Source organism: Podarcis bocagei, assembly GCF_964188305.1.
Source record: "Podarcis bocagei genome assembly, chromosome: 3".
In the NCBI taxonomy this organism is placed as follows: Eukaryota; Metazoa; Chordata; class Lepidosauria; order Squamata; family Lacertidae; genus Podarcis; species Podarcis bocagei.
The window spans coordinates 76,034,256-76,057,007 of NC_138127.1; the positions used below are offsets into that span (position 1 = coordinate 76,034,256).

General features: G+C 42.2%; 1 protein-coding gene across 1 annotated transcript in view; it reads right to left on the reverse strand.

Moving 5' to 3' along the window:
- Positions 1-22,752, reverse strand: part of ALK (ALK receptor tyrosine kinase) — a 600,993-nt gene that overhangs the window by 85,247 nt on the left and 492,994 nt on the right. The window contains exons 10-11 of the mRNA XM_081186349.1: positions 15,801-15,895; positions 12,325-12,450 (exon numbers count right to left, since the gene is read on the reverse strand). Of these exons, the coding sequence (XP_081042475.1) occupies positions 12,325-12,450; positions 15,801-15,895 (221 nt within the window). The remainder of the gene's footprint in view (positions 1-12,324; positions 12,451-15,800; positions 15,896-22,752) is intronic.

Here is a 22,752-nt window from a genome sequence, read left to right on the forward strand (position 1 = left end):
CTTCTCATATTTATTTATGCCTTATTTTCTGGCGTGTCCTTTTTGTACATTGCAATTTTGTTCCAAGGACTTTGAGGTGGCTTACAAGGTGTGTGTCCCCCCTCCCCCATTTTATCCCCACAAGAACCCTGTGATGTAGCTTTGGCTATGACCCACCAAGCTTCATGGCTGTGCAGTGGGGAAGAGAACCCTGCTCTCCCTAGTCTTATTGCAACATTGTCACATTATGACTTGTGACTGAACACTGGGCTTCAAGCGCAGAAAGGGTTAAAGAAAACAAGTAGGTTAAAGTGGTGATGAGTGACGGAGTTGAGCATTTAATTTAATTATAAAAAAATATTTATGTACTACTGTGACATTTAAAATATCAAAGTGGTTTACAACAAGGAGGTTTATATGCAATAAAAACCGTGTGAGCATTGAAAATCAGAGATCATCAACCGACACTTATGAAAAGACGCTTTCTTAATTGCCCGCAGAAGCTTTGCAGTATAGAAAAGTTTTCAGCAATCATTTAGAGGTAAAACTGAAGGTGGCTTCTGAATCTCTATTGGCAGAGCATCCTACAGATCTGGGCCAATGACATTGAAGGCTCGGCTTCTTGTTGCTGTTAAATTAGTCTCGCTAACTTGGGGGAGGACCAACAACGATCTCCACGATCAAATTGTAACATAAGCATTTAGGAGGTCTTTACAGCACCCTGGACCTAAGTTGTTTGGGGCTTTGTAAATTAATACAAAGACCTTGAACCTGTCTTGGCTGTAGATGAGCAGCTGGCGCAGATGCTTTAACAGCAGTGTCCCAATGTGGACCATCCCATTTTGCCCCCTGAGGCAAAATTTGAAGATGGCGTTGCCGTTGCCCACCTCCCAAAGCCTTGCTTACCAGGATCACATGGCTGTGACTTCACTGGAACCCAGAAGCTGCTTTTCCAGTAGTGGCAGCAGCAGGACAGGTGGGTGAGGTGCTCCCTGCCATGGGGAAGGTTAGGAAAAGCTGTGGCGGCAGTGAGATCTCACATGAGCTCCACAAGATCCCACCAGAAGCTACCACTTCTCCCCCTTCTCTGGTGGCGGGGGCAGAAGAGGGGTCCACAGGGGTGCCACCCCCTGGGATTCGGCTAACTCAGTCCACTTCATAGACTCTGATGGTGTCATATCATGATCCCCAACCAGCAGTTTATGCACTTAAATTAATACACTTAGGATTTGGTTGAACTACTGAACTCAGATATTCAAATTAGACTCAAAGTCAGTAACATACACCAATTTACATTTTAATCATCATAAAAAAGAGAGGGATTTCATTATAGGGGTTAGAGAGATGGATTAATATCAAAGACGTCCAGCTTCTAATCTACACTCAGCCATGAAGTTTACTGAGTGTGTTTGTGACCTTGGCCGGCCACTCAGTCTAACCTACTTATCAGGATTGTTGTGAGAATAAAATGAGGGCGGTGGGGTGGGGAACCCTGTACACCCTGTTGAAGTCAGCGGAGGAGAGGTGGGCTTAAAAGGTAATAAAATAAACTTTAAAATGCATTGTGAGAATTTGAAATTTCTGCCTCAGTACACTTTGAAATTAAACTCAAAGTGCATTTAATTTTGAGCTGATGGTGCAGGATATTTCAGGTTGATGATGCACAACATACAGATTGCATCATTTGTATCACAGATTACAGTAACTTGGGGCCCATACATAAAGTACTGTAGTGGAAATTTAGGGGGGAACTATGGACCTTTGTAAGAAATCAAAGAAAAGTTCTCTAAGCTTCAGCTGTGCTTTTAAAATAGGTATTCCTAATACTGATGCAGCAGCTCAGAGCATGGTATAAAGTTAATCAAGTCTGTAAGGTGCTTTTGGTTATGTTGTTGTTTAGTCGTTTAGTCGTGTCCGACTCTTCGTGACCCCATGGACCAGAACACGCCAGGCACCCCTGTCCTCCACCACCTCCCGCAGTTTGGTCAAACCCATGCTGGTAACCTCGAAAACACTATCCAACCATCTTGTCCTCTGTCGCCCCCTTCTCCTTGTGCCCTCCATCTTTCCCAGCATCAGTGTCTTCTCCAGGGAGTCTTCTCTTCTCATGAGGTGGCCAAAGTACTGGAGCCTCAGCTTCACGATCTGTCCTTCCAGTGAGCACTCAGGGCTGATTTCCTTAAGAATGGATGCGTTTGATCTTCTTGCAGTCCATGGGACTCTCAAGAGTCTTCTCCAGCACCATAATTCAAAAGCATCAATTCTTCGGCGATCAGCCTTCTTTATGGTCCAGCTCTCACTTCCATACATCACTACTGGGAAAACCATGGCTTTAACTATACGGACCTTTGTTGGCAAGGTGACATCTCTACTTCTCAAGATGCTGTCTAGGCCTGTCATTGCCCTTCTCCCAAGAAGCAGGCGTCTTTTAATTTCGTGGCTGCTGTCACCATCTGCAGTGATCATGGAGCCCAAGAAAGTAAAATCTCTCACTACCTCCATTTCTTCCCCTTCTATTTGCCAGGAGGTGATGGGACCAGTGGCCATGATCTTCGTTTTTTTGATGTTGAGCTTCAGACCATATTTTGCGCTCTCCTCTTTCACCCTCATTAAAAGGTTCTTTAATTCCTCCTCACTTTCTGCCATCAAGGTTGTGTCATCTGCATATCTGAGGTTGTTGATATTTCTTCCAGCAATCTTAATTCCAGCTTGGGATGCATCCAGCCCAGCCTTTCGCATTATGTATTCTGCATATAAATTAAATAAGCAGGGAGACAAAATACAGCCTTGTCGTACTCCTTTCCCAATTTTGAACCAATCAGTTGTTCCATATCCAGTTCTAACTGTAGCTTCTTGTCCCACATAGAGATTTCTCAGGAGACAGATGAGGTGATCAGGCACTCCCATTTCTTTAAGAACTTGCCATAGTTTGCTGTGGTCGACACAGTCAAAGGCTTTTGCATAGTCAATGAAGCAGAAGTAGATGTCTTTCTGGAACTCTCTAGCTTTCTCCATAATCCAGCGCATGTTTGCAATTTGGTCTCTGGTTCCTCTGCCTCTTCTAAATCCAGCTTGCACTTCTGGGAGTTCTCGATCCACATACTGCTTGAGCCTTCCTTGTAGAATTTTAAGCATAACCTTGCTAGCGTGTGAAATGAGTGCAATTGTGCGGTAGTTGGAGCATTCTTTGGCACTGCCCTTCTTTGGGATTGGGATGTAGACTGATCTTCTCCAATCTTCTGGCCACTGCTGAGTTTTCCAAATTTGCTGGCATATTGAGTGTAGCACCTTAACAGCATCATCTTTTAAAATTTTAAATAGTTCAGCTGGAATACCATCACTTCCACTGGCCTTGTTATTTGCAGTGCTTTCTAAGGCCCATTTGACTTCACTTTCCAGGATGTCTGGCTCAAGGTCAGCAGCCACACTACCTGGGGTGTACGAGACATCCATATCTTCCTGGTATAATTCCTCTGTGTATTCTTGCCACCTCTTCTTGATGTCCTCTGCTTCTGTTAGGTCCTTACCACTTTTGTCCTTTATTATGGTAATCTTTGTACGAAATGTTCCTTTCATATCTCCAATTTTCTTGAACAGATCTCTGGTTCTTCCCATTCTGTTGTTTTCCTCTATTTGTTTGCATTGCTCGTTTAAGAAGGCCTTCTTGTCTCTCCTTGCTATTCTTTGGAAATCTGCATTCAATTTCCTGTATCTTTCACTATCTCCCTCGCATTTTGATTGCCTTCTCTCCTCCGCTATTTGTAAGGCCTCGTTGGACAGCCACTTTGCTTTCTTGCATTTCCTTTTCATTGGGATGGTTTTCGTTGCTGCCTCCTGTACAATGTTACGAGCCTCCATCCATAGTTCTTCAGGCACTCTGTCTACCAAATCTAAATCCTTAAACCTGTTCCTCACTTCCACTGTGTATTCATAAGGGATTTGACTTAGATTGTATCTTACCGGCCCAGTGGTTTTTCCTACTTTCTTCAGTTTAAGCTTGAATTTTGCTATAAGAAGCTGATGATCTGAGCCACAGTCAGCTCCAGGTCTTGTTTTTGCTGACTGTATAGAGCTTCTCCATCTTTGGCTGCAGAGAATATAATCAATCTGATTTCGATGCTGCCCATCTGGTGATGTCCATGTGTAGAGTCGTCTCTTGTGTTGTTGGAAAAGCGTGTTTGTGATGACCAGCTTGTTCTCTTGACAGAACTCTATTAGCCTTTGCCCTGCTTCGTTTTGATTTCCAAGGCCAAACTTGCCAGTTGTTCCTTTTATCTCTTGCCTCCCTACTTTAGCATTCCAATCCCCTATAATGAGAAGAACATCCTTCTTTGGTGTCACTTCTATAAGGTGTTGTAAGTCTTCATAGAATTGGTCAATTTCAGTTTCTTCAGCACCAGTGGTTGGTGCATACACTTGGATTACTGTGATGTTAAAAGGTCTGCCTTGGATTCGTATCGAGATCATTCTATCATTTTTGAGATTGCATCCCAGTACAGCTTTCGCCACTCTTTTGTTGACTATGAGGGCCACTCCATTTCTTTTACAGGTTTCTTGCCCACAGTAGTAGATGTGATGGTCATCCGAACTGAATTCACCCATTCCCGTCCATTTTAGTTCACTGATGCCCAGGATGTCAATATTTATTCTTGCCATCTCATTTTTGACCACCTCCAACTTACCCAGGTTCATGGTTCTTACATTCCAGGTTCCTATGCAATATTTTTCTTTACAGCATTGGACTTTCCTTTCGCTTCCAGGCATATCCGCAACTGAGCGTCCTTTCGGCTTTGGCCCAGCCGCTTCATCAGCTCTGGATCTACTTGTACTTGCCCTCCGCTCTTCCCCAGTAGCATGTTGGACGCCTTCCGACCTGAGGGGCTCATCTTCCAGCGTCATAACTTTTATATGCCTGTTGTATTTGTCCATGTTGTTTTCTTGGCAAGGATACTGGAGTGGTTTGCCGGTTCCTCCTCCAGGTGGATCACGTTTGGTCCAAACTCTCCACTATGACCTGTTCATCTTGTGTGCCCTGCTTGGCGTAGTTCATAGCTTCTCTGAGTTCTTCAAGCCCCTTCGCCACGGCAAGGCAGTGATCCATGAAGGGGGCTTTTGGTTATAGCACCGGGCATCTCTATTCATCGCACCCAGCAATGACAGTAGTGCTGGGTGCCTTATTGAAGAGGTACTTTTGATACCTTCTATACTGATCCTGCTAGCTGACATGGATTAGTTGTTTGGCAGGTGGATCACCGCTTCCCCTCCAGAGCAGGCATGGGCAAACTCGGCCCTCTAGATGTTTTGGGACTACAATTCCCTTCATCCCTGACCACTGGTCCTGTTAGCTAGGGATGAGGGGAGTTGTAGTCCCAAAACATCTGGAGGGCCGAGCTTGCCCATGCCTGCTCCAGAGCACCAATGAAATGAAAAAATCTGGTACTAGAGATTAGAACGTTCAGTTAAGGCCAGTACACATGAGGCAATACTAGGTCCTGCTTAAGAAGTGGTGGGGAGGACTAGGGAGGAGTGACAGGGACTTCTTTCTCTTGCAAATGATGTTGGGTATGGAACTGGAAGGAGTGTTGGGTTAATACACAGAGGGGGTCAAGTGAAGCTCTCCTGTGATTGGGAACCTATGCAAACAGCTCTTATGCAGTGAATGCATGCCAGGGGGAGGACTGCAGCCTCCTGCCCTCCCTCCATAGATGCTTATTTATTTAATACATAAGCTGAATGCTTGCATGGGACTATTCTCATTCCCATAACACATAACAAGCCCTAACACAAGAAAAGAAAAGAAGTCTAAATCAATATTTTCAGCCAATTTCTTTTTCTGTTTTGGACATTCATTTGTGGGAGGGATGGGGTGGGTGGGAATTGGTTCAGTTCACATTTTGCTGTGAAACTACCTAATGAGTGCTGTCTGAAGCAACTTGCAAAATGATCCTTCAGAATTCACATTTCTCTGAATTTTAGGGTGCAGTTTTACAGCCAAAGAAACTGTGAGCGTAAAGAGTGTGCATAGAGATGAACAGTACCAAAAAAAAAAAGGTAAACATAGCATACACTTTTTGTAATATTGGAATTTATTCTGTGTTTGCCAAATTCTTTTATTTTTGTCATTTCTGAATTCACTGACACATTCTGTATATTGCATATTTGTATTTCCAAAAATCTGCATTTTGATGTTTTGAATGTTTGCTGTAAGCCGCTTTGGGCACAGCTCACTGTAGAAAAGCAGCAGTCAGCCAATCAATCAATCAATCAATCAATCAATCAATACCAAAATGCATAATATTAGAGGTACCGTATTTTTCGCTCTATAACACGCACTCGACCATAACACGCACGTAGTTTTTAGAGGAGGAAAATCCGTAGGCATGCCACCCGTAGGCATTCCCTCCATAACACGCAGACATTTTCCCTTACTTTTTAGGAGGAAAAAAGTGAGTGTTATGGTGCAAAAAATACGGTAATTGCTCTGTGTGAAAGGCAACACTGAATGCAAAAAATGTGTAAATTCATAGAAATGTGCATTTAAATGCTGACAAACTCTTGTGAAGACTTTTTTTAAAAAAGCAAACTCGTGCAGAAATGTTGTCCATCCCTACGGGGTTGTTGGGTAAAATGTGAGGACTTTTATGTGGTGTTTACGTTTATAACATGATGACGTTGAGTGCTGTTCTTCATTTTAACTTCCAGCCCTGCATGCTGCCTGGAATGCCCATTGAAATATGTCCTATCATGTTGTCTTCCCATGGACATTCTTAAAAGTGTGGCCAGACAGGGAGGCTGCCTACAGAGCACCAGAGAGCAGCATGAGCATTACTTTTTAATTAGGAAAAACCAAAACTTCACACCAGTCCCTTACAACCCAAAGGCAGACTCCCTTGCCATCTGTACTTCCTGGAAGACATTCTAAAAAGCGTGGAAGTCTGTAAAGCAGCACAAAGCTTTAAAGAATTTTAAGAAAGAGAACAGAACTTGACCAAGTTAGTAATGCCATCAATGTATACTTCAAGGAAAAAGCCAACCCCTTGCAACCTCTGAATTTCTCCTAAGATTGCATAAGCTGCAGGGGAGGAAAAAAGCTCCATTTTTTCATATGGAACAAAGAGGTCCATGAAACTGGGTGTGGGGATCTGGCACAATTCTAAAAGATATTTAGAAAGCTGATGAAATACTGCACACCGTGGTTTTATTATTAACATTACTAGGGGCAGGAGGGACCTAAGAACAGGACAGAAGGCAATGGGAAAGACGAGGAGGGAAAAAGAAATCATTTGCAGAAATGTTCAGAGTGGAACACTTTCCAATTCAAAGGCCGATATTGATGTGTAAAGTTGTTCAGGTACCAAGCAAGAGAAATCAGAGCCCTGGTCTGCAGCCCAGCTGGTAGACTCGTAAACGCACAACGGGGTACTTTCACTTATTTCTGGTGGTTGTGTTCTCTTCCTTGATGGCTGGATGCCCCTCATCATAGAAGTGACAGTTCTGCATTCCTGCCGGGGAGCAAGGGAATCGGATTCTGCTACCACTCTGCAGGGGTTGTCTGCCTCTGGTTTGAAAATAAAGCTAAAAGGGACGACAGGGGGTGGACCGTTTCTTCAGCACGGAATGATCAGGTATTTACTTCCTCAGCACAGCCTAATTACGCACCTGAAGCACAACACCAGACACCAACAAGAAGATGTAAGGAGCAAAGTGACACCAGTTATTTTGTGTTTATTTATACAAGTGATTTACTAGTTGCTCTTCAGCCCAAGATGCCAGTTTTTCAGAAGGATTAAAAATAAAAAGTACAGCGTAACAGATATCAAAGCAGTGGAACACACCACTAGCAGAATAGATCAAATTCCAGTATAATCTAATTAAAAACAAATTAAAGAGCCTACAAGGCTAGGACAAATAGAGACGGTTTCACTTGGTGCTAAGGGAAAACAAAAACAGTGCCAGATGAACTGCCCCAGGAAGGGAATTCCAAATATGAGGTGCCACTGGTGAGAAGGCCCTGACTCCAGCCACCACCTGCCTTACCTCAAGCACTAGGATGACTCAGAACAGAACTTTAGATGCCAGTTTCAGTATCTGGGCAGATTCATACAGGAGAAGGTGATCCTTCAGGTGCCCTCATCCCAAGCTATTTAGGGCTTTAGGTCAAAATTGGAACTTTGCATTGCGCTTGGAAACCACCTGGAAGCAAGTGTGTTTCAAAACTGGCATAGCATCCAGTCCCAGTTATAAACATGCTGCTTTGCTCTGCATTAGTTTCCAAACAGTTCTCAAATGCAGCCCAATGTTCACATTGAAATAGGCTAAGTGAGGTGAAACCAGTGCATGGATAATTGTGAGCAGGCGATCTCTGTACAGGATTAGCCAGAACAGGAGAATTAGACTCAGCTAGTGGAATATGTCTTGAGCCCCAGAATCTTTTGGCACCTCTGCAGATGGGGCCAGTTATTGCCATTGTTATCAATGGACACTGGTTCTAATCCTTCCACAACACACAAAGACCTGATTGTGCTGCTCCTGGCAGCAGCTAGGCTCGAAATTAACAAGTGCTGGAAGTCAGCCAATGAGCCCCTCCAATGGGTGTGTGTCTGAATAATATTCAGAATGTAGACTTTTCTGAGCATATTATGAAACATCAGAGAATAATAAAGGATGAAACAAAACATGACTGATTTGACAGAGTATGGTTCCCGTTGCTTTGCTACATGAATAAGAAAAGAGAAGGTCACCCAATAAAGTTAACACTTTAGAGAGGTAATCTGACTGTGGTTTGCTCTATAATGCTGGGTATCAATGTAGTCTGCATTTTCCTGAGTCAGTGTTTTTACACACTGTTGAATTGATCTGTCCAGAACAGGTGGAACACCACATCCCAGTCCAGGCAAAGCACCCACCCACCCATTTCTGTGTAATTTGTATGGAGCGTTAATTTATTGGCTCCTATTCAAGCCATTACTGACTACTGAAACAAATCTACACTTCCACAGTTTCAACTGAATTTGATGAAAAGAGGAAACAGCTAGGTGTCATCAGCATACTGATGACAACTCATCCAACTCTTTCAGTAACCTCACTTAGTGAGTTTAATACAACAATAGTTCTCCAGCCCACCTTAATAAAAGAGTTAAAAAAACAAAACAAGAATGGAATCACTGCATAACCCTTATGGAGTATCATTGGAATGATTGTTATGTCCATCCAGATTCCATCTTAAGAGTTTTAATAGATGCACACCATATGGCTTTAACGCCAGCCAACTTTTCCCTCTCTTCCCTGCCCCTTCTTAGTTTTGCTCATTATCAAAAGATGATAAACATTTTATGATATTTTAGATGGCCTAATAAAGGCATTGTCCTAATATGGAGGTGGAGGGACACGTGGTAATCTATGGAGTGAAGCTATTGGTGAGTTTTGCTTATCATGAAACCAACTGAAATACTAAGTGAAGCTGAATTCTCTTTGTCTGCCCACTCATTTGTGAACTCTATGCCCTCCTGTGGAAGCCAATAAATTAAGAAAATGCCAGCCAGTTTTGATTTGGCTACAAAGTTTGGTATATATTTGCATATAGTTAATCTGCAACAGCCTTCCATCAATTACCACACAACTGAGATTGCAAATGTTTGAATGCCAGACTAGATGGGATATTAATTGCATGATGACAATTAACATGTCTAGTTTTTAAAATTTAACAACAGGAGCAGCCAAAAGCAGGGGATGGGGCAGCAGCAATCAGACGAGGATCAGGAATATGATACGCAGGGAGGGGAGTTAACACTTTCCTGCACATCACAGCTTCCCAGCTGCTATTCACCAAGCAGAGAAGTTTCCATTAGCATCAGATCCAACGTTACTAGCTCCTTGGATCACCTTCTCTTTCTACATCCTCTAGACATCTGCAGCAGTGGAGTTATAAAGGAGCAGAGTTCAGAGAAGCAGATATGTCTATCTGCAATCTGTCTGCTGCAACAAGGAATAAGATACCTGAGACCAGCTGTCATGAGAGTCCCTTGTTCAAAACAGTACTTTACTGATCCGGCTCATAGTAAGTCAGGCATAAATTAAACTATGATTGTCACAAAATGGTTCCCTGATATTCATGCTACATCAATTCCCACCACCAACACTACTAAACATTCAGGGTCAATTCTTATGACCTTTTCTGAGTGCGACACCCACAGCTTTTGACAGTAAGGGCTGGTTAGAAACTGCATCTTCTAGCTACAGTTGTGAGAATCAGCTCTCCAGAGAGCCAACAAACCATTCTTGTAAGTTTTCCAAGGTAGCTTGCCTTCCTCCCCCCCTCCATTTCCCCGATGTTTGGCACAGTAAATATAAATAAATTTGAGCACTTTAGGAACGAATAATGCCCTGACCTGCTTTATTGCCTCTCGTATTGGGGAATGGCAACTCAAGTGCAAGCTTTCTTGCTGCACTATGCATGTTTTATACAGGACATGTTATAAAACCCACTCAGTGCAAGATGTACGGCCATTGTGAGCTAATGTCAGAAAATCAAGCGCAGGACCAGGAATCTCCCTTCTTGTCAGCTCCATTGCAAACTGATTCATGGAACAACATTTCAGAAGTGCTTTTTATCTTTGAAAGTGCTGTACAAACACTCTAACTAATGAAAACAGCAGTGGGTGTTGTTAATATCTATGTTTACAGCATTTATCATGGCATTAATACATTTCCTCTGATATGCTAGGTCTATTAAAAAAAAAAAAGACGTGGAGTGCAGCCTGGCTACAGTAGGTCTACAAATTACTGGCAGCCCTCATCAGTCACCTGTATCTGCAGCCATCAGTTGCTTCCAGAAGCATCATAGAACATCAGAAAAGCCACTACTACTATCACCACCCATCGGCACTGCAATGTTTCCATATAAAAGACCCAGATGAGTCACCTTTGGACACAAGCCTGGCCAGCTCTTTCTGGGTGTCAAAGAAAACCAAGCCTTCACATTGTGATTAGGGTAAAAGTCTGCTCAACACTCCATTGATTAAGGCAAGGCAGTTGCATAGGCGAAGACCGCATCAGCCAGACTCTCATAGAATAGAATCATAGAGTTGGAATAGACCACAAAGGCCATTGAGTCCAACCCCCTGCCAAGCAGGAAACACCATCAGAGCACTCCTGACATATGGTTGTCAAGCCTCTGCTTAAAGACCTCCAAAGAAGGAGACTCCACCACACTCCCTGGAAGCAAATTCCACTGTCAAACAGCTCTTACTGTCAGGAAGTTCTTCCTAATGTTTAGGTGGAATCTTCTTTCTTGTAGTTTGGATCCAATGCTCCATGTCCGCTTCTCTGGAGCAGCAGAAAACAACCTTTCTCCCTCCTCTATATGAGATCCTTTTATATATTTGAACATGGCTATCATATCACCCCTTAACCTCCTCTTCTCCAGGCTAAACATGCCCAGCTCCCATAGCCATTCCTCATAAGGCATCGTTTCCAGGCCTTTGACCATTTTGGTTGCCCTCCTCTGGACACGGTCTCATCTGAGCTGATCCAATAAGGTGTTCTGCTTACAGATATAACTTAACAGTTTTTATAGGAAAAACAAAGTTATCAGAACCCGGTTAATATGAAACAACAAGAAACTGGTTTTGCAGGAAAACGGCATTGTCAAAAACACTCAAAGGTTCCATGCTTCATCTTTTCACATTTCGCCTGCCTTCATGCTGACTCTGTTTTTCCATGCTAAGGGAGATGTGACCTCAGAGTGAAAACTCGAGCCCTGCAGACTCTAGGTCCATGCATTCTGCTTCCACATGGGAAAAATACTGGGAAACTCCCAGTGGCTGACAGCAAGGGGATGGACTACTGTACCACACACCAGAACAGCCAATAAATAAAGGGAAAGCACATGTGCCTTTCAGAGGCATTATGGGTTAGAGAAATGTATGCCAAGTCCATGGCAGCTTCGATTAGTTATAGCAAGGATACAGACTTTTGATTTGCCATTGACTTTCCCACAGTGATCAGTTTGCCTTCCTTCGATGCATTCTTTTAATAATAGTAATAATAATAATAATAATAATTGGCATTAGGACACTTTTTTCTAATCATTTATTTTCCAAAATGGCAACATTCCTGGTTTTGTGAAAAGCCTTGCCCTAGCTGTCCAAATAAATACAAGAGACATTTCACAGCCCAAACATGCCAAATTTGCACGTTCTCATTTGCTGGAAAAAAGTCACATTGTTTCTCTTTTCATCACCAAATAATCAATAAAGCACTTTACTGTATTTAATGGAAGCTTGCACTTGTGAAGACTTCTGTCCACTTGGAATGATGATTCTCAGCAAGAAACCATTTCCCTACCTCCAAGGCCAACTGGGGCAGGATCCTGTGTTGGCCTTTCTGTAATCTGCCCTTCCCCCCTGCCTCTTTCAGTGAGCAGATTGCCTGCGTCCGGGCTGTTGTCTCGAGATGTCTTCTCTTCATTGACTGGAACACACAAAAAAACAGCCTGGTTTATGACTGTGCAGATATGGCGTGTTGGCCTGGCACAGGGAGGACAACAACAGCTGGTGGTGGATCAAACTGGGCCAAAGGGTTTGCAACCATAACGGGTGATGGCGTTAAAAGGAAGGGCAGGCTGGCATCCATTGCTGCTGTGGGATCTGAAACAAATGGAGAGGAAAAAACAGGAGGGAAGCAGGGAAGAAAGAATGCTTAAGATGCTAACAAGGTGAAAGGACATCAGCATGATTGGGGGTGGGTGGTGAATACAGTGGCTGCTGTTTAATTGTCAACTTCCAACATGCATATTTAGCCTTTAAAACAGTGGAGTGCAATTCTTCTGCAGTTACAATGCAACAGCTACAAATAATTAAAAAATATATTCCCTTGTAGCTGCAGAAGCTCAAATTCAACTGTAGAGGCATTTGGCATTAGGACACTAGCAAATGGAATGCATTAGAAATAAGGGGTAGATTCACAGATGGCAAACGCTATAGAGAGTGGTTGTAAAACAGCGACAGAGATACAGTGAGTTTACATCAGAGGAGAAACTGGATAAAGGGATATTTAACACACAGCATTACTGATTATCTCAATGGTTGGAAGATCAGGGGCAAGAAAAGAGAGCTTAAGCCTAATGTCCAAGAACAAGGAAATGAGACAAAAGCACAGTAGTTCATGCACTGCTGTCACTAAACAGCCATAAATGTTTAAATATGGTGGCAATACAAGTAATATGATAACCCCAGTGCAAAAGGCAGTGGAGTATTTCAACTTTACAAACGTGCTTAGCGTAGTGCAACATTTCTGATAGGAAGCAGCTCCCAAAGATTCATAAAAGCAATGGTCTTTCCAGTCTGGAGGCAAAGGATCTTAGTAAGTTGCCGAGCCTGAAAGCCTTGAAGGTTAATCCTAGAGTTAATCCTGGCCAGAGAGGGGTAGGGTTTGGTGTAAGTCCCAGTGCTAAAGGATATTGGAGATAAATCACTCTTGGGGATACAACACCAGTGTAATAATGCCAGGTATATGCAGGCACAGTGTTACACTGCTATATTTTTTATTTATTAGATTTATTAGATTTTTATACCGCCCTTCATCAAAAGATCTCAGGGCAGTTCACAAGATAAATCCAGACTAAATAATCTGGAGTAACCGCAGATCAGGTTCCAAAGGGCTCTTGTAAAACTGCCCAGCACTGCTGTACAAAAAGGCAACTCATTAAGGCTCCCATTTTACAGATGAAAGGTACTGAGGCTGAGATCATTAGACCTAAGTAGCAAGGGACAACAAAACTGTTGCCTGAGCGACCACTTCAATTTATTGAGAAAGCACAGCAGCTGCATCAGAGCCCAGAAGAGCATAGCTGTCAACTTACAGATTTGAAAATAAGGGACCAGCAGCCTCAAAAATAAGGGATCAGCAGCCAAAATAAGGGATTTTCCAAGCACAGGTATGTTCAACTTCTGAGCCCCTCCAAGCCAAAGGCAGAAAGCCCAGCCAGCAGCCAAACGAAGCCTCAAGCGGTGGTTCCCACAGCGCAGCAACCCGGCAAAAGGGATGAAGCAAGGAAAACCACCGTCACCTCTCTGCTGGGAAGCGCTGAGCAAAGGCGAGTCCCCAGGCAACGCAGCCAATTTGATTGGCACAAGGCATGCAAGCTCCACACCCCAGTCGTTCTTAGACTCCTTATTGGGTGAGCAACGCAGCCAAGCAACACAGTTGAAGCCTCCCTCCTCCCTGGCCGGCAGGGGAGGGAGGGAGAGGAGCAGCTTCCTTTGAAACCCGGGAAATTTAAGGGACAGCATCAATAAGGGACAGCAGTGGGACACGGTGCTGGGATAAGGGACTTTCCCACCAAATAATGGACGGTTGACAGCTATGCAGAAGAGTCATCGGCTGGAAGAGCCAAGCCATTGCCCTGACTCAAGGCGATGCAGACAAACTGAGATGGGAGTGTCAGACTCTAGGCAGCAGCTTCTGAAATGTATGTGTCTCTTCTGCTGCAAGTACAGAGTAAAATGGCACCAGCCTACACCCACCTATATTATTATTTGCACTACTGATTCAACTCTGATGGCAATGAGGCCAAAGTAGCATCAGGGGTGTGGGACAGGAAGAGAAATCTAACAGTGCAATCCTATATAAGCATACACAGAAGCAAGCCCACTGAGTTCAATGAGCTTTACTCCCAGATAACTATGTATAGGATTGCAGCAATTCTCTGAATTCTGAATCCTTTCCCGCCACTCCTCTCCTGGCTCCCAAACTAGCATTGCACTGCACTGGCAAAACAGATGGTGTAGATTAAACACTCCCATTGAACACCCCACCTTTGCCTTTTTTGCCCACACTGCAGCAATATTCTGGCTAACTCTGCTCTCAATCAAAACACAACCAGAGTGGTATATAATCTCCTGGGAAAATCACAGCAAGAATACATACGGCGCTACTGAAATTTCATAAATGCATGTTCATGATATCAGATTAACATTTGGCAAAATGGGCATATATTTTCCTTAAATACAATGAAAAACTTCACTGCATGACATTCTATATATACTGAAATCTCCCTTCTGTAATGAGCTAAGATAAAACTTCTTTGGAAACGTTTTGTCTGGATTAACAGTTATCAGGATGGTTAGTATAGGAAGGAGACTTCTAGGCAGTTGAGAGCTTCCAGACTGCTATTTTGTGAGTAAAGATTCAATCACATCCCAACAAAAACACTAAGATTTATTTATTTATTAGCAAGGAAAGCGACAGGAAGATACACAGGAAAGTGTGGGAGAACAATTGTTTGTCGTGACATTATATAACCTCCCTGCAAACAAATCAGAATAAATTTTCAGAAAATAACTGACCCTGTATAATCTCCCTGCAAACGTTGTACAAACAGTTCAACAAACAGGTAACCAGGAAGGGACCAACAGCTCTTTTTTAGTTTAGTTGATGTTGGGATTTTAAAATGTTGGTTCTGGTTTAAAAACCTTTCTTTTTTCATTGTAGCTTGCGTGATGGAAATTTTATATTGAATTTTTTGCCTGACAGCTGCCAAGGCTGAAGGCTAGTATAATAAAGTTGATGACTGACTGATACAGTGCTAGACATTTTGGGGGCAACACCATGACTTGTACTGCTCTCACCTTGACCTGCTTTTCTCAGGGCCTCTTTGCACATGGTGTAGAAGTGCCAAAACAGGAAACATGAGTGAGCTGCACCTACTTTCACACTTCTAGTGTAACAAGTGAAGACTTTAGTCAAAAAGGTATGTATTTGCAGTACCCATTGTACTGTAGCAGGATACACATTAAAAAGCTAATCATAGGCTCGCTCACTTGTAAGATAGCAGTCCAGGCTGAGTGACACATTATCAAAAGCAATGATGGCTTCCGATCCAACTTTCCAGGATGTAACAATCTGAAGCCAAAACCTGTAAAGAAGAAGAGAAGTTATCAAATGGATGGAAATACCGCTTACCACAAATGCATTTGCTTTTGATATACGCAGCCCAACCTTTCAAAGACAGGGAGACAGTATTGACGCATAATGAGTATCCTGGTGTCAAACCAACCAACTGCTCCAAGGGGAGAGGAGAAAGAACATTCATCCAAACATGATATACAGAAATAAGCAGTGGCATTATGTGGAAGTATGATGGGCAAAGAGTTCTTCATGGCGATATCCCTCAGACCAGCAGTGCAACAGGTGCTCAAACTCTGAGTGCAATTGTGATAAATTGCTAATTTGCCAATTTTCCTGGTGGACTACTGCTTCACTGGGAACTTTCACAGTGTAAAGAAAAGTATTTCAAAGCCAAGTTTGGGGGAGGCAAAATTACATCATGTTGGTCTCTGTAGTCTGTAAGCCTCACTTATTTATAGTAGGAAACAGTTAGATTGAGAATTGTGGTCTGACTGAGTGGTTCTTGGATCAATTAAAATGCCACTGATTAATCGGGCAGCAGTCTTTTTAAATAAGAAGTGTAACTAGTTTTTAATGCAAGTACTTACAAAACCACAGCTACTTTGTTTCTGCTGTAATATGCCTCCCCCAAAGCATGGAATAATTGCTTGATGTTGGAATTAAATGTGGGTCACAAAGACTAGAAGGAGACCATGGAAATGATGCTCCGGGCAGTGATCAATCAGGATGAATCTATGAAACAACTCTTTATGGTCAAAGGCACAACTCAGATGGAATATATAGCTGCTGAGGGTAGGCTTTGTGCGCTCATTAAAAGAATATGCAACCTTTGAGCTGAAAGGGAATGGTAGGGTAGCCAATGTTTGCATAAGTGCTTAAAAATGGTGCCAACAAATTTAATCCTGATGAACAATGACCTATAGAAAGATCATGACACTTTCTTTTATCCATAGAAAATATGGAGCCTTTATACTGGTGATAAGCCAAAGACATGAAGTTGTAAGATTATAGATAGACGGAGCCATATATTTCAGGTCTGCGTCAATTTCACGTGTTCCATTTTTATTTAAATAATTGTTTTTACTAAGCATGTGTGTGTGTGTAGAACTTTTTTTCTGGGGGTACACGCATATCCCTAAACATTCTGTGAATCTTTGTACTTCTATCCATTTACTGTATTTATTTTCCCCAATTTGAACTATAAAATGGTGCATTTCTTGAGTCAAAATGAGAGTACCTCTAAACATTTTTTTTTAGAAAAAAGCACTGTGTGTGTTTGTGTGTGTGCCTTAATGTACTGATTTATAAAAGCATTTTATCATAAAATATATTTTAATGCATTTTGATAAACCCTTTTTGAACTGAAAAGTGCACTGCAAAAATTCAGAAAAGTGCAAAATCCAAAGCATAAATACATTCTGAATCACACATTAGTTCAGGAGGTCTTGATCAGGTCAAATCCATTCAGAATTCAAAGAAAATGGATTTCTCAAGCAGCCCTAGTAAGGATATGCATTCATCTCATGATGCAAGTCTAACATCTCTGATCCCAGAGCCAATTAAGATCTACCAGAATATTACCTTTGTAAAGGAGAGTTTGTTCAAAACAGAAATCCATGCCATTGGACATACTGGATAGTTTCCCCCACCCCTTGCCAATTTACATGCCAATTTGGCACAGTGGAGAGCTTCCAAGATCCCAAATATGCTTAAGAATCTTGGAGTAACTCCTGCAACTTATTCTTAGCTGTGTACTATTGGTGGTTTTTCCCCCTCTTCTGCGCTGTTTTAATCCATCCATCTTCCCTGTTGTTGCAAGACTGATCCCCTTATGAGAAGTCAAGAGGCGCATAGGACTGGGGAGGGGAGGACCAGAAGCATAACAATCCTGCTAAATGATAAATGGAGGCAAGCTTAAGAAAAGCTGGTCATACAAATTGCCTGCTAAATGTGATGGGTTAATACCTGCCCTCTGTTATATCTCTACAATCCCCATCAAACTGATGGACTAGCCTCATTAATTCCAGCTGAGCAGCTGAGATGTAGCAGATTGCACAATTTGTTCATCTTGTATTTAGCAGATTTCTTATGTGGTCAATTGGAGAGCAGTGCAAGGGACTCTGGCTTTCATTCCTCAAGACAAAAACACAGGATTCCTTTTCTATTCTTGCTCTGGACTGAAAGATCCAAAAACTACATGGAGCTGTGGGAAATCGATAAGTATAAATCTGCACCACTGATTTCAAATGGGACTCCATTTTTCCTCAACAGGACTACTAGACCAAACTAAGTATGGCATTAAAGACGCTTGTGCTTGTAATGTGTACATTTTTAAAAAATGCAAACAGCTACCTCATGAAAGTCAAAGCAAGGTCATCACCATATTGGGTGGAGAGGGAGACCTTAACCAATTCCTCTTTGCCATGACCTCAATGAATACTCCCTGCATGACAGAAACCTCCCTCCAAATGCTGCTACTTTCACTGAGCAGAACATTCTTATTGGCACCAATGGAATATTTCCTCTTAGTGCAAATAACAGCACCCGGGGGGCCATTTTCACCAAGGGTTAACCACCCATTCCCAGCTACCATGCCCCCAGTCTTGCTCAGGCTTTCCTGGTGGTGGCTACTTGCATTTCAAAAATATACACATTAACTGCAAAGTCACATTTAACATCACATCGATGGTTTGGCCATCGGGCTTTAGCTACATCCCCACCCCCAAAGAATCAAAGCTTCATATTACAGGGGCTACTAGGACATATAGAACAAGGACATATAGAACTAGGGCATATAGCAACATATAGTGCAAGACTGAAGCCAGTTTCCAATGGTATTGTACTTTTGCATGAGACCTTTCAAACTTTCTCTTGCAGCAGCTGCCTGCCCTTCAAGTCCTCCAAGGATAGGGACCTTACAATAAGCAGCTCTTGAGACACATGAGGCTAATATTAGAAGGAAACACACACACGCCCACCCCAGGTCTGGCGTTGCCAAATTTAAAATTATACTATGAAGCAGAATGCCTTGTATGGCTGAAAGAATGGATCACTTTGGAAAAAGCAGATTTATTAGACCTGGAGGGCTATAACAACAGGTATAGATGGCACGCCTACCTCACATATGATAAGATCAAAGTCCATAAAGACTTCAATAGCCACCTAATTAGAAACACGTTATTTAAAATCTGGAGCAAGTGCAAAACGAGACTGGAGTCAATGACACCAAGGTGGATCTCACCTTTAGAAGCCCATGCCATGAAAAAATTAAACATGAATAAGGAATGGGTGATTTGATAAGGGAACATCAAGGTAAACTTAGAAGACCATATGAGGAAATAAGGCATTATGTCTCCGATAGATGGCAATATACACAACTTGGAAGTGTCTTTAACTCAGACTTGAAGAAAGGCTTTGCTAAAGAGAATTCATTAATGCATGAAACATTATTAAAAAAAAACAAAAATTATTATCTAAAATGTATAACCTTTTGCTAGATTTGGATATGATTGATGAGGAAGTGAAAGAGACAATGATTAAATGGGAGCGAGACTTCAGCCACACAATATATTTAGAGCAAGGGGAGAAACTTTGGCAGGAAGATATAAGGTTTACCGCCTTTAGTATATAAAAGAAAATTTCATCAAAATGTTCTACAGGTGGTATTTAACACCAGTCAAATTAGCAAAAATCTATAAACTGAAATCCAACCTCTGTTGGAAATGCAACAAGGAAGCTGGTACAACAATGCATATGTGGTGGAGTTGCACCCCGATTAAGTACTTCTGGGGAGCAATACATGAGGAGTTGGAAAAAAAATGCTTAAAATCCCATTAATGAAAAAACCAGAGGCTTACCCACTGGGCCTTTTAGAAGAAATACCGAAATCGGAAAAAAGAATTTTCTTATATGTGACCACCACAACTAGGATCTAAATGGAAAGCTAAAGAACTACCTACCAAGGAGGAACGGATTCTCAAATTAAATGAATATTTAAAATTGGCTAAATTAACAGCATCCATACGACAGCAGTGAAATATAAAACTAAAAAACAATGGCAATGCTATGATGATTATATGACAAAATATTGCTCTAAAAAAGACATGCTAATATGCTTAGATTAAGAATGTAAATGCATCAAAACAATAAATTATCAATGACATATGTATGTATATAGAGAAAATAAGAACAATCAGAATGCAATGATAAGGGTAAAATTGATTCTAGAGAAGACGAGTAGCGGTGGAGGGAAGTTAAACAGGGTGGTGGGTTTATTTTATTTTGTTTATGTTTTTTCTTTTTCTTTTTTTGGATATTGTATAATGATTTAATGTATAATGTTTCTTTTCTGTTATGTATTATTTCTTTTTTTTAATTAATTTGTATGATGGAAAATTTAAATAAAAATACAAAAAAAGTAAAAAAAAGTAATACACCCCTTCCCCCGTGCAATACTTGCACACTGAGTGGGGTTGGGATCTCTGGCCCATTTTTTTCCTATTTAATTTGTATGTGTGTCTGCATCCATTATTTAAAATCACATTAATTTTTTTAAAATTACAAATCTTTGGATTTCACTGAAGCAAGTCAATAAAATTGCTAGTAACTAGCTTCAGTAGTTTTCTCTTACGGGGCTGATCTAATAAATTTGTAATTATGTTTATCATGTGCAGGGGGTGGGGAAGGGTAGCTTCAGTATGACACAGAGCAGCTGAATTTCTCCTGATCCACTCACTAAGGATGCCCTTAAGACTTCCAGATAGTGTTACCTGGCCTCACCTGGAGTCGCTGCCTATATTTTGAAATGTACTGAGGCTCGGCCTCCAAGGCCTCTAATCGGTCTGATCTGTTACCAAATGATGACGGGGTGGGATAACAATTCTGGCCATTAAAAAAAATATTATATTAAAATCAGGAAGAAAAAGCACAGTACCGAAATCCCTACATGGGACAGAAAAGAAGGCAGGTAATTTCAACAGACAACGCCCCTACCCTCAGCTTTTGCTCATAAAACAAAAAAGCATGGAGGGGGCTGTACTGCTCTCTCTCTCTTGGTGGAAAGTTCCAGAACAGTGGGGCCACTGATGAGAAGTCCCTGGTAGAAGCTAACCTAGCCTTCTCCCAAGAAGGATTTGGAACAGGAGCTAATCTGTAGATCTTAGATGTGCGCATGTATTTGGAGGGATCATGGGACTGGAAGGGGAGGAACATGGGTGAGAGGAAGTTCTGGAACAGGACAGGAACCCCAGTAATTAGACTGTAGCCTTTGCTTAGAGCTTTGATGCAATTGTAAGCATAGGCACAATCTCCAAGAAATAACTTTGCCTCTTGGAAAAGGAGGGATAAAGCCTGCAACCCTGGTTTTCTCACTCTCACTCATTCAGGGAGTGTTTGCATGCCTTTTTGGTACAGTATTGTCATAGGGTACCAGAGTGTTAGGAAATGGAGGCAATAAACAGTAGTATTTAGATCGTATTGGGGATATGAAGGGAAAATGCAAGCTGCAGAACTGTGCCAGACAATAAATGGGTTTATTTATGTAAACCGCCTGGGTTAATTTATGTAAACCACCATGGCAGGCTAGCTAAGCACAGTGCCATTAAGGAATAATTGGCAACCAAGCACTGAGCCATTAAGGGCCATTGGCGATGCAAAAGAACTGTCCGTCCTAGTCCTGGTCCCCCACTGAGGAATGGACAGAGACAGGAGAATTGGCGGGTTGCCAAGGTGAAGGGGGCATGATGTCACAGGAAAATGCATCCTTTTTGAAATCTAAAGGTTGTTCTGGGAACAAGAAGAAGGAAGTAGACAGAACCATATTGGCAATGGCTGGAGGAGGCTGCATCAAGAGCCATGACTGACTGCTGCTTTGGACCTGAGCTTACTGAAGTTATGAGAGGGTGATAAGAAACACTCTTGGGGTATACTGTTCTGTATCACATCCATGGAAAACTCTACGTGTAAATATGAGTACAATAAACCATATTTCTTAAAGCCTCTGCTGTGCCTCGATTTTCCCAATGGAAACAACCCTTGGGGAGTGCCCAGAATCCCCTGGAATCCTACTACCGCCTGGCAGAGAAGGGTGTGTGCGTGTGTGTGCAATCTTTGTAACAATATGCGTGAAAAGTGAGGATTCCGCAGGCATAATAGCTCCCAGGATAAATAAATAAAAAATCAGTGACGAAGAATGCTGAATGATAAGCTGTTACGTAGCTCTGGAGCGCTGCCAGTTTATAAAATGGCAGTGTGGTTCCTTGCGTTCTGTAGATTCTGGGAAGTGAGACGCTGAGCTGCTCAGGCTGTCACTTTGGGGATCCCACCATCGTCAGCTGTTAAGTTGGCAGCCTAACAGGGAGGATTTGGAAGCTGTGGTGAACGCTGGAAGTGCTGAGAGATGAGGCAGGAGTGGCAGAGTTACAAAACATACATGGCAGCACTTTGGAAGGGAGCCTTTCCATTCAACATTGATAGTTCAGTGTGAGTGCATGCAGGAAAACGTAATCCTGGAGGCTACAGAAACTCATTTCCCCTCTACCCACAGTGCATCAATGTCCTTGGATCTGACTTTGATTGTTTTTATTGAAATGGCTCCTAAGAATGAAAAGGGAGTCGTGCCCCAAAGGCCCAGAATCAGCATAGCTTCATGTGATCAGTAGTGTAATGACAGGGGTCCTGCAGGGATTTGCTTTCTTTCTAGGCAGACAGCAAATGTCTTACTAGGCAGAAAAGGGAAAAAGGAGGGGGGAGAATATTCAAACTACCTGCTGAATAATTGTAGAACCGGGGAAAGCTTAATATTTAAGCTTGAAATTGGCCTTGGGTGAAATCCGGCAACTGTTCAAATACTGAAGAGCAAAGGAT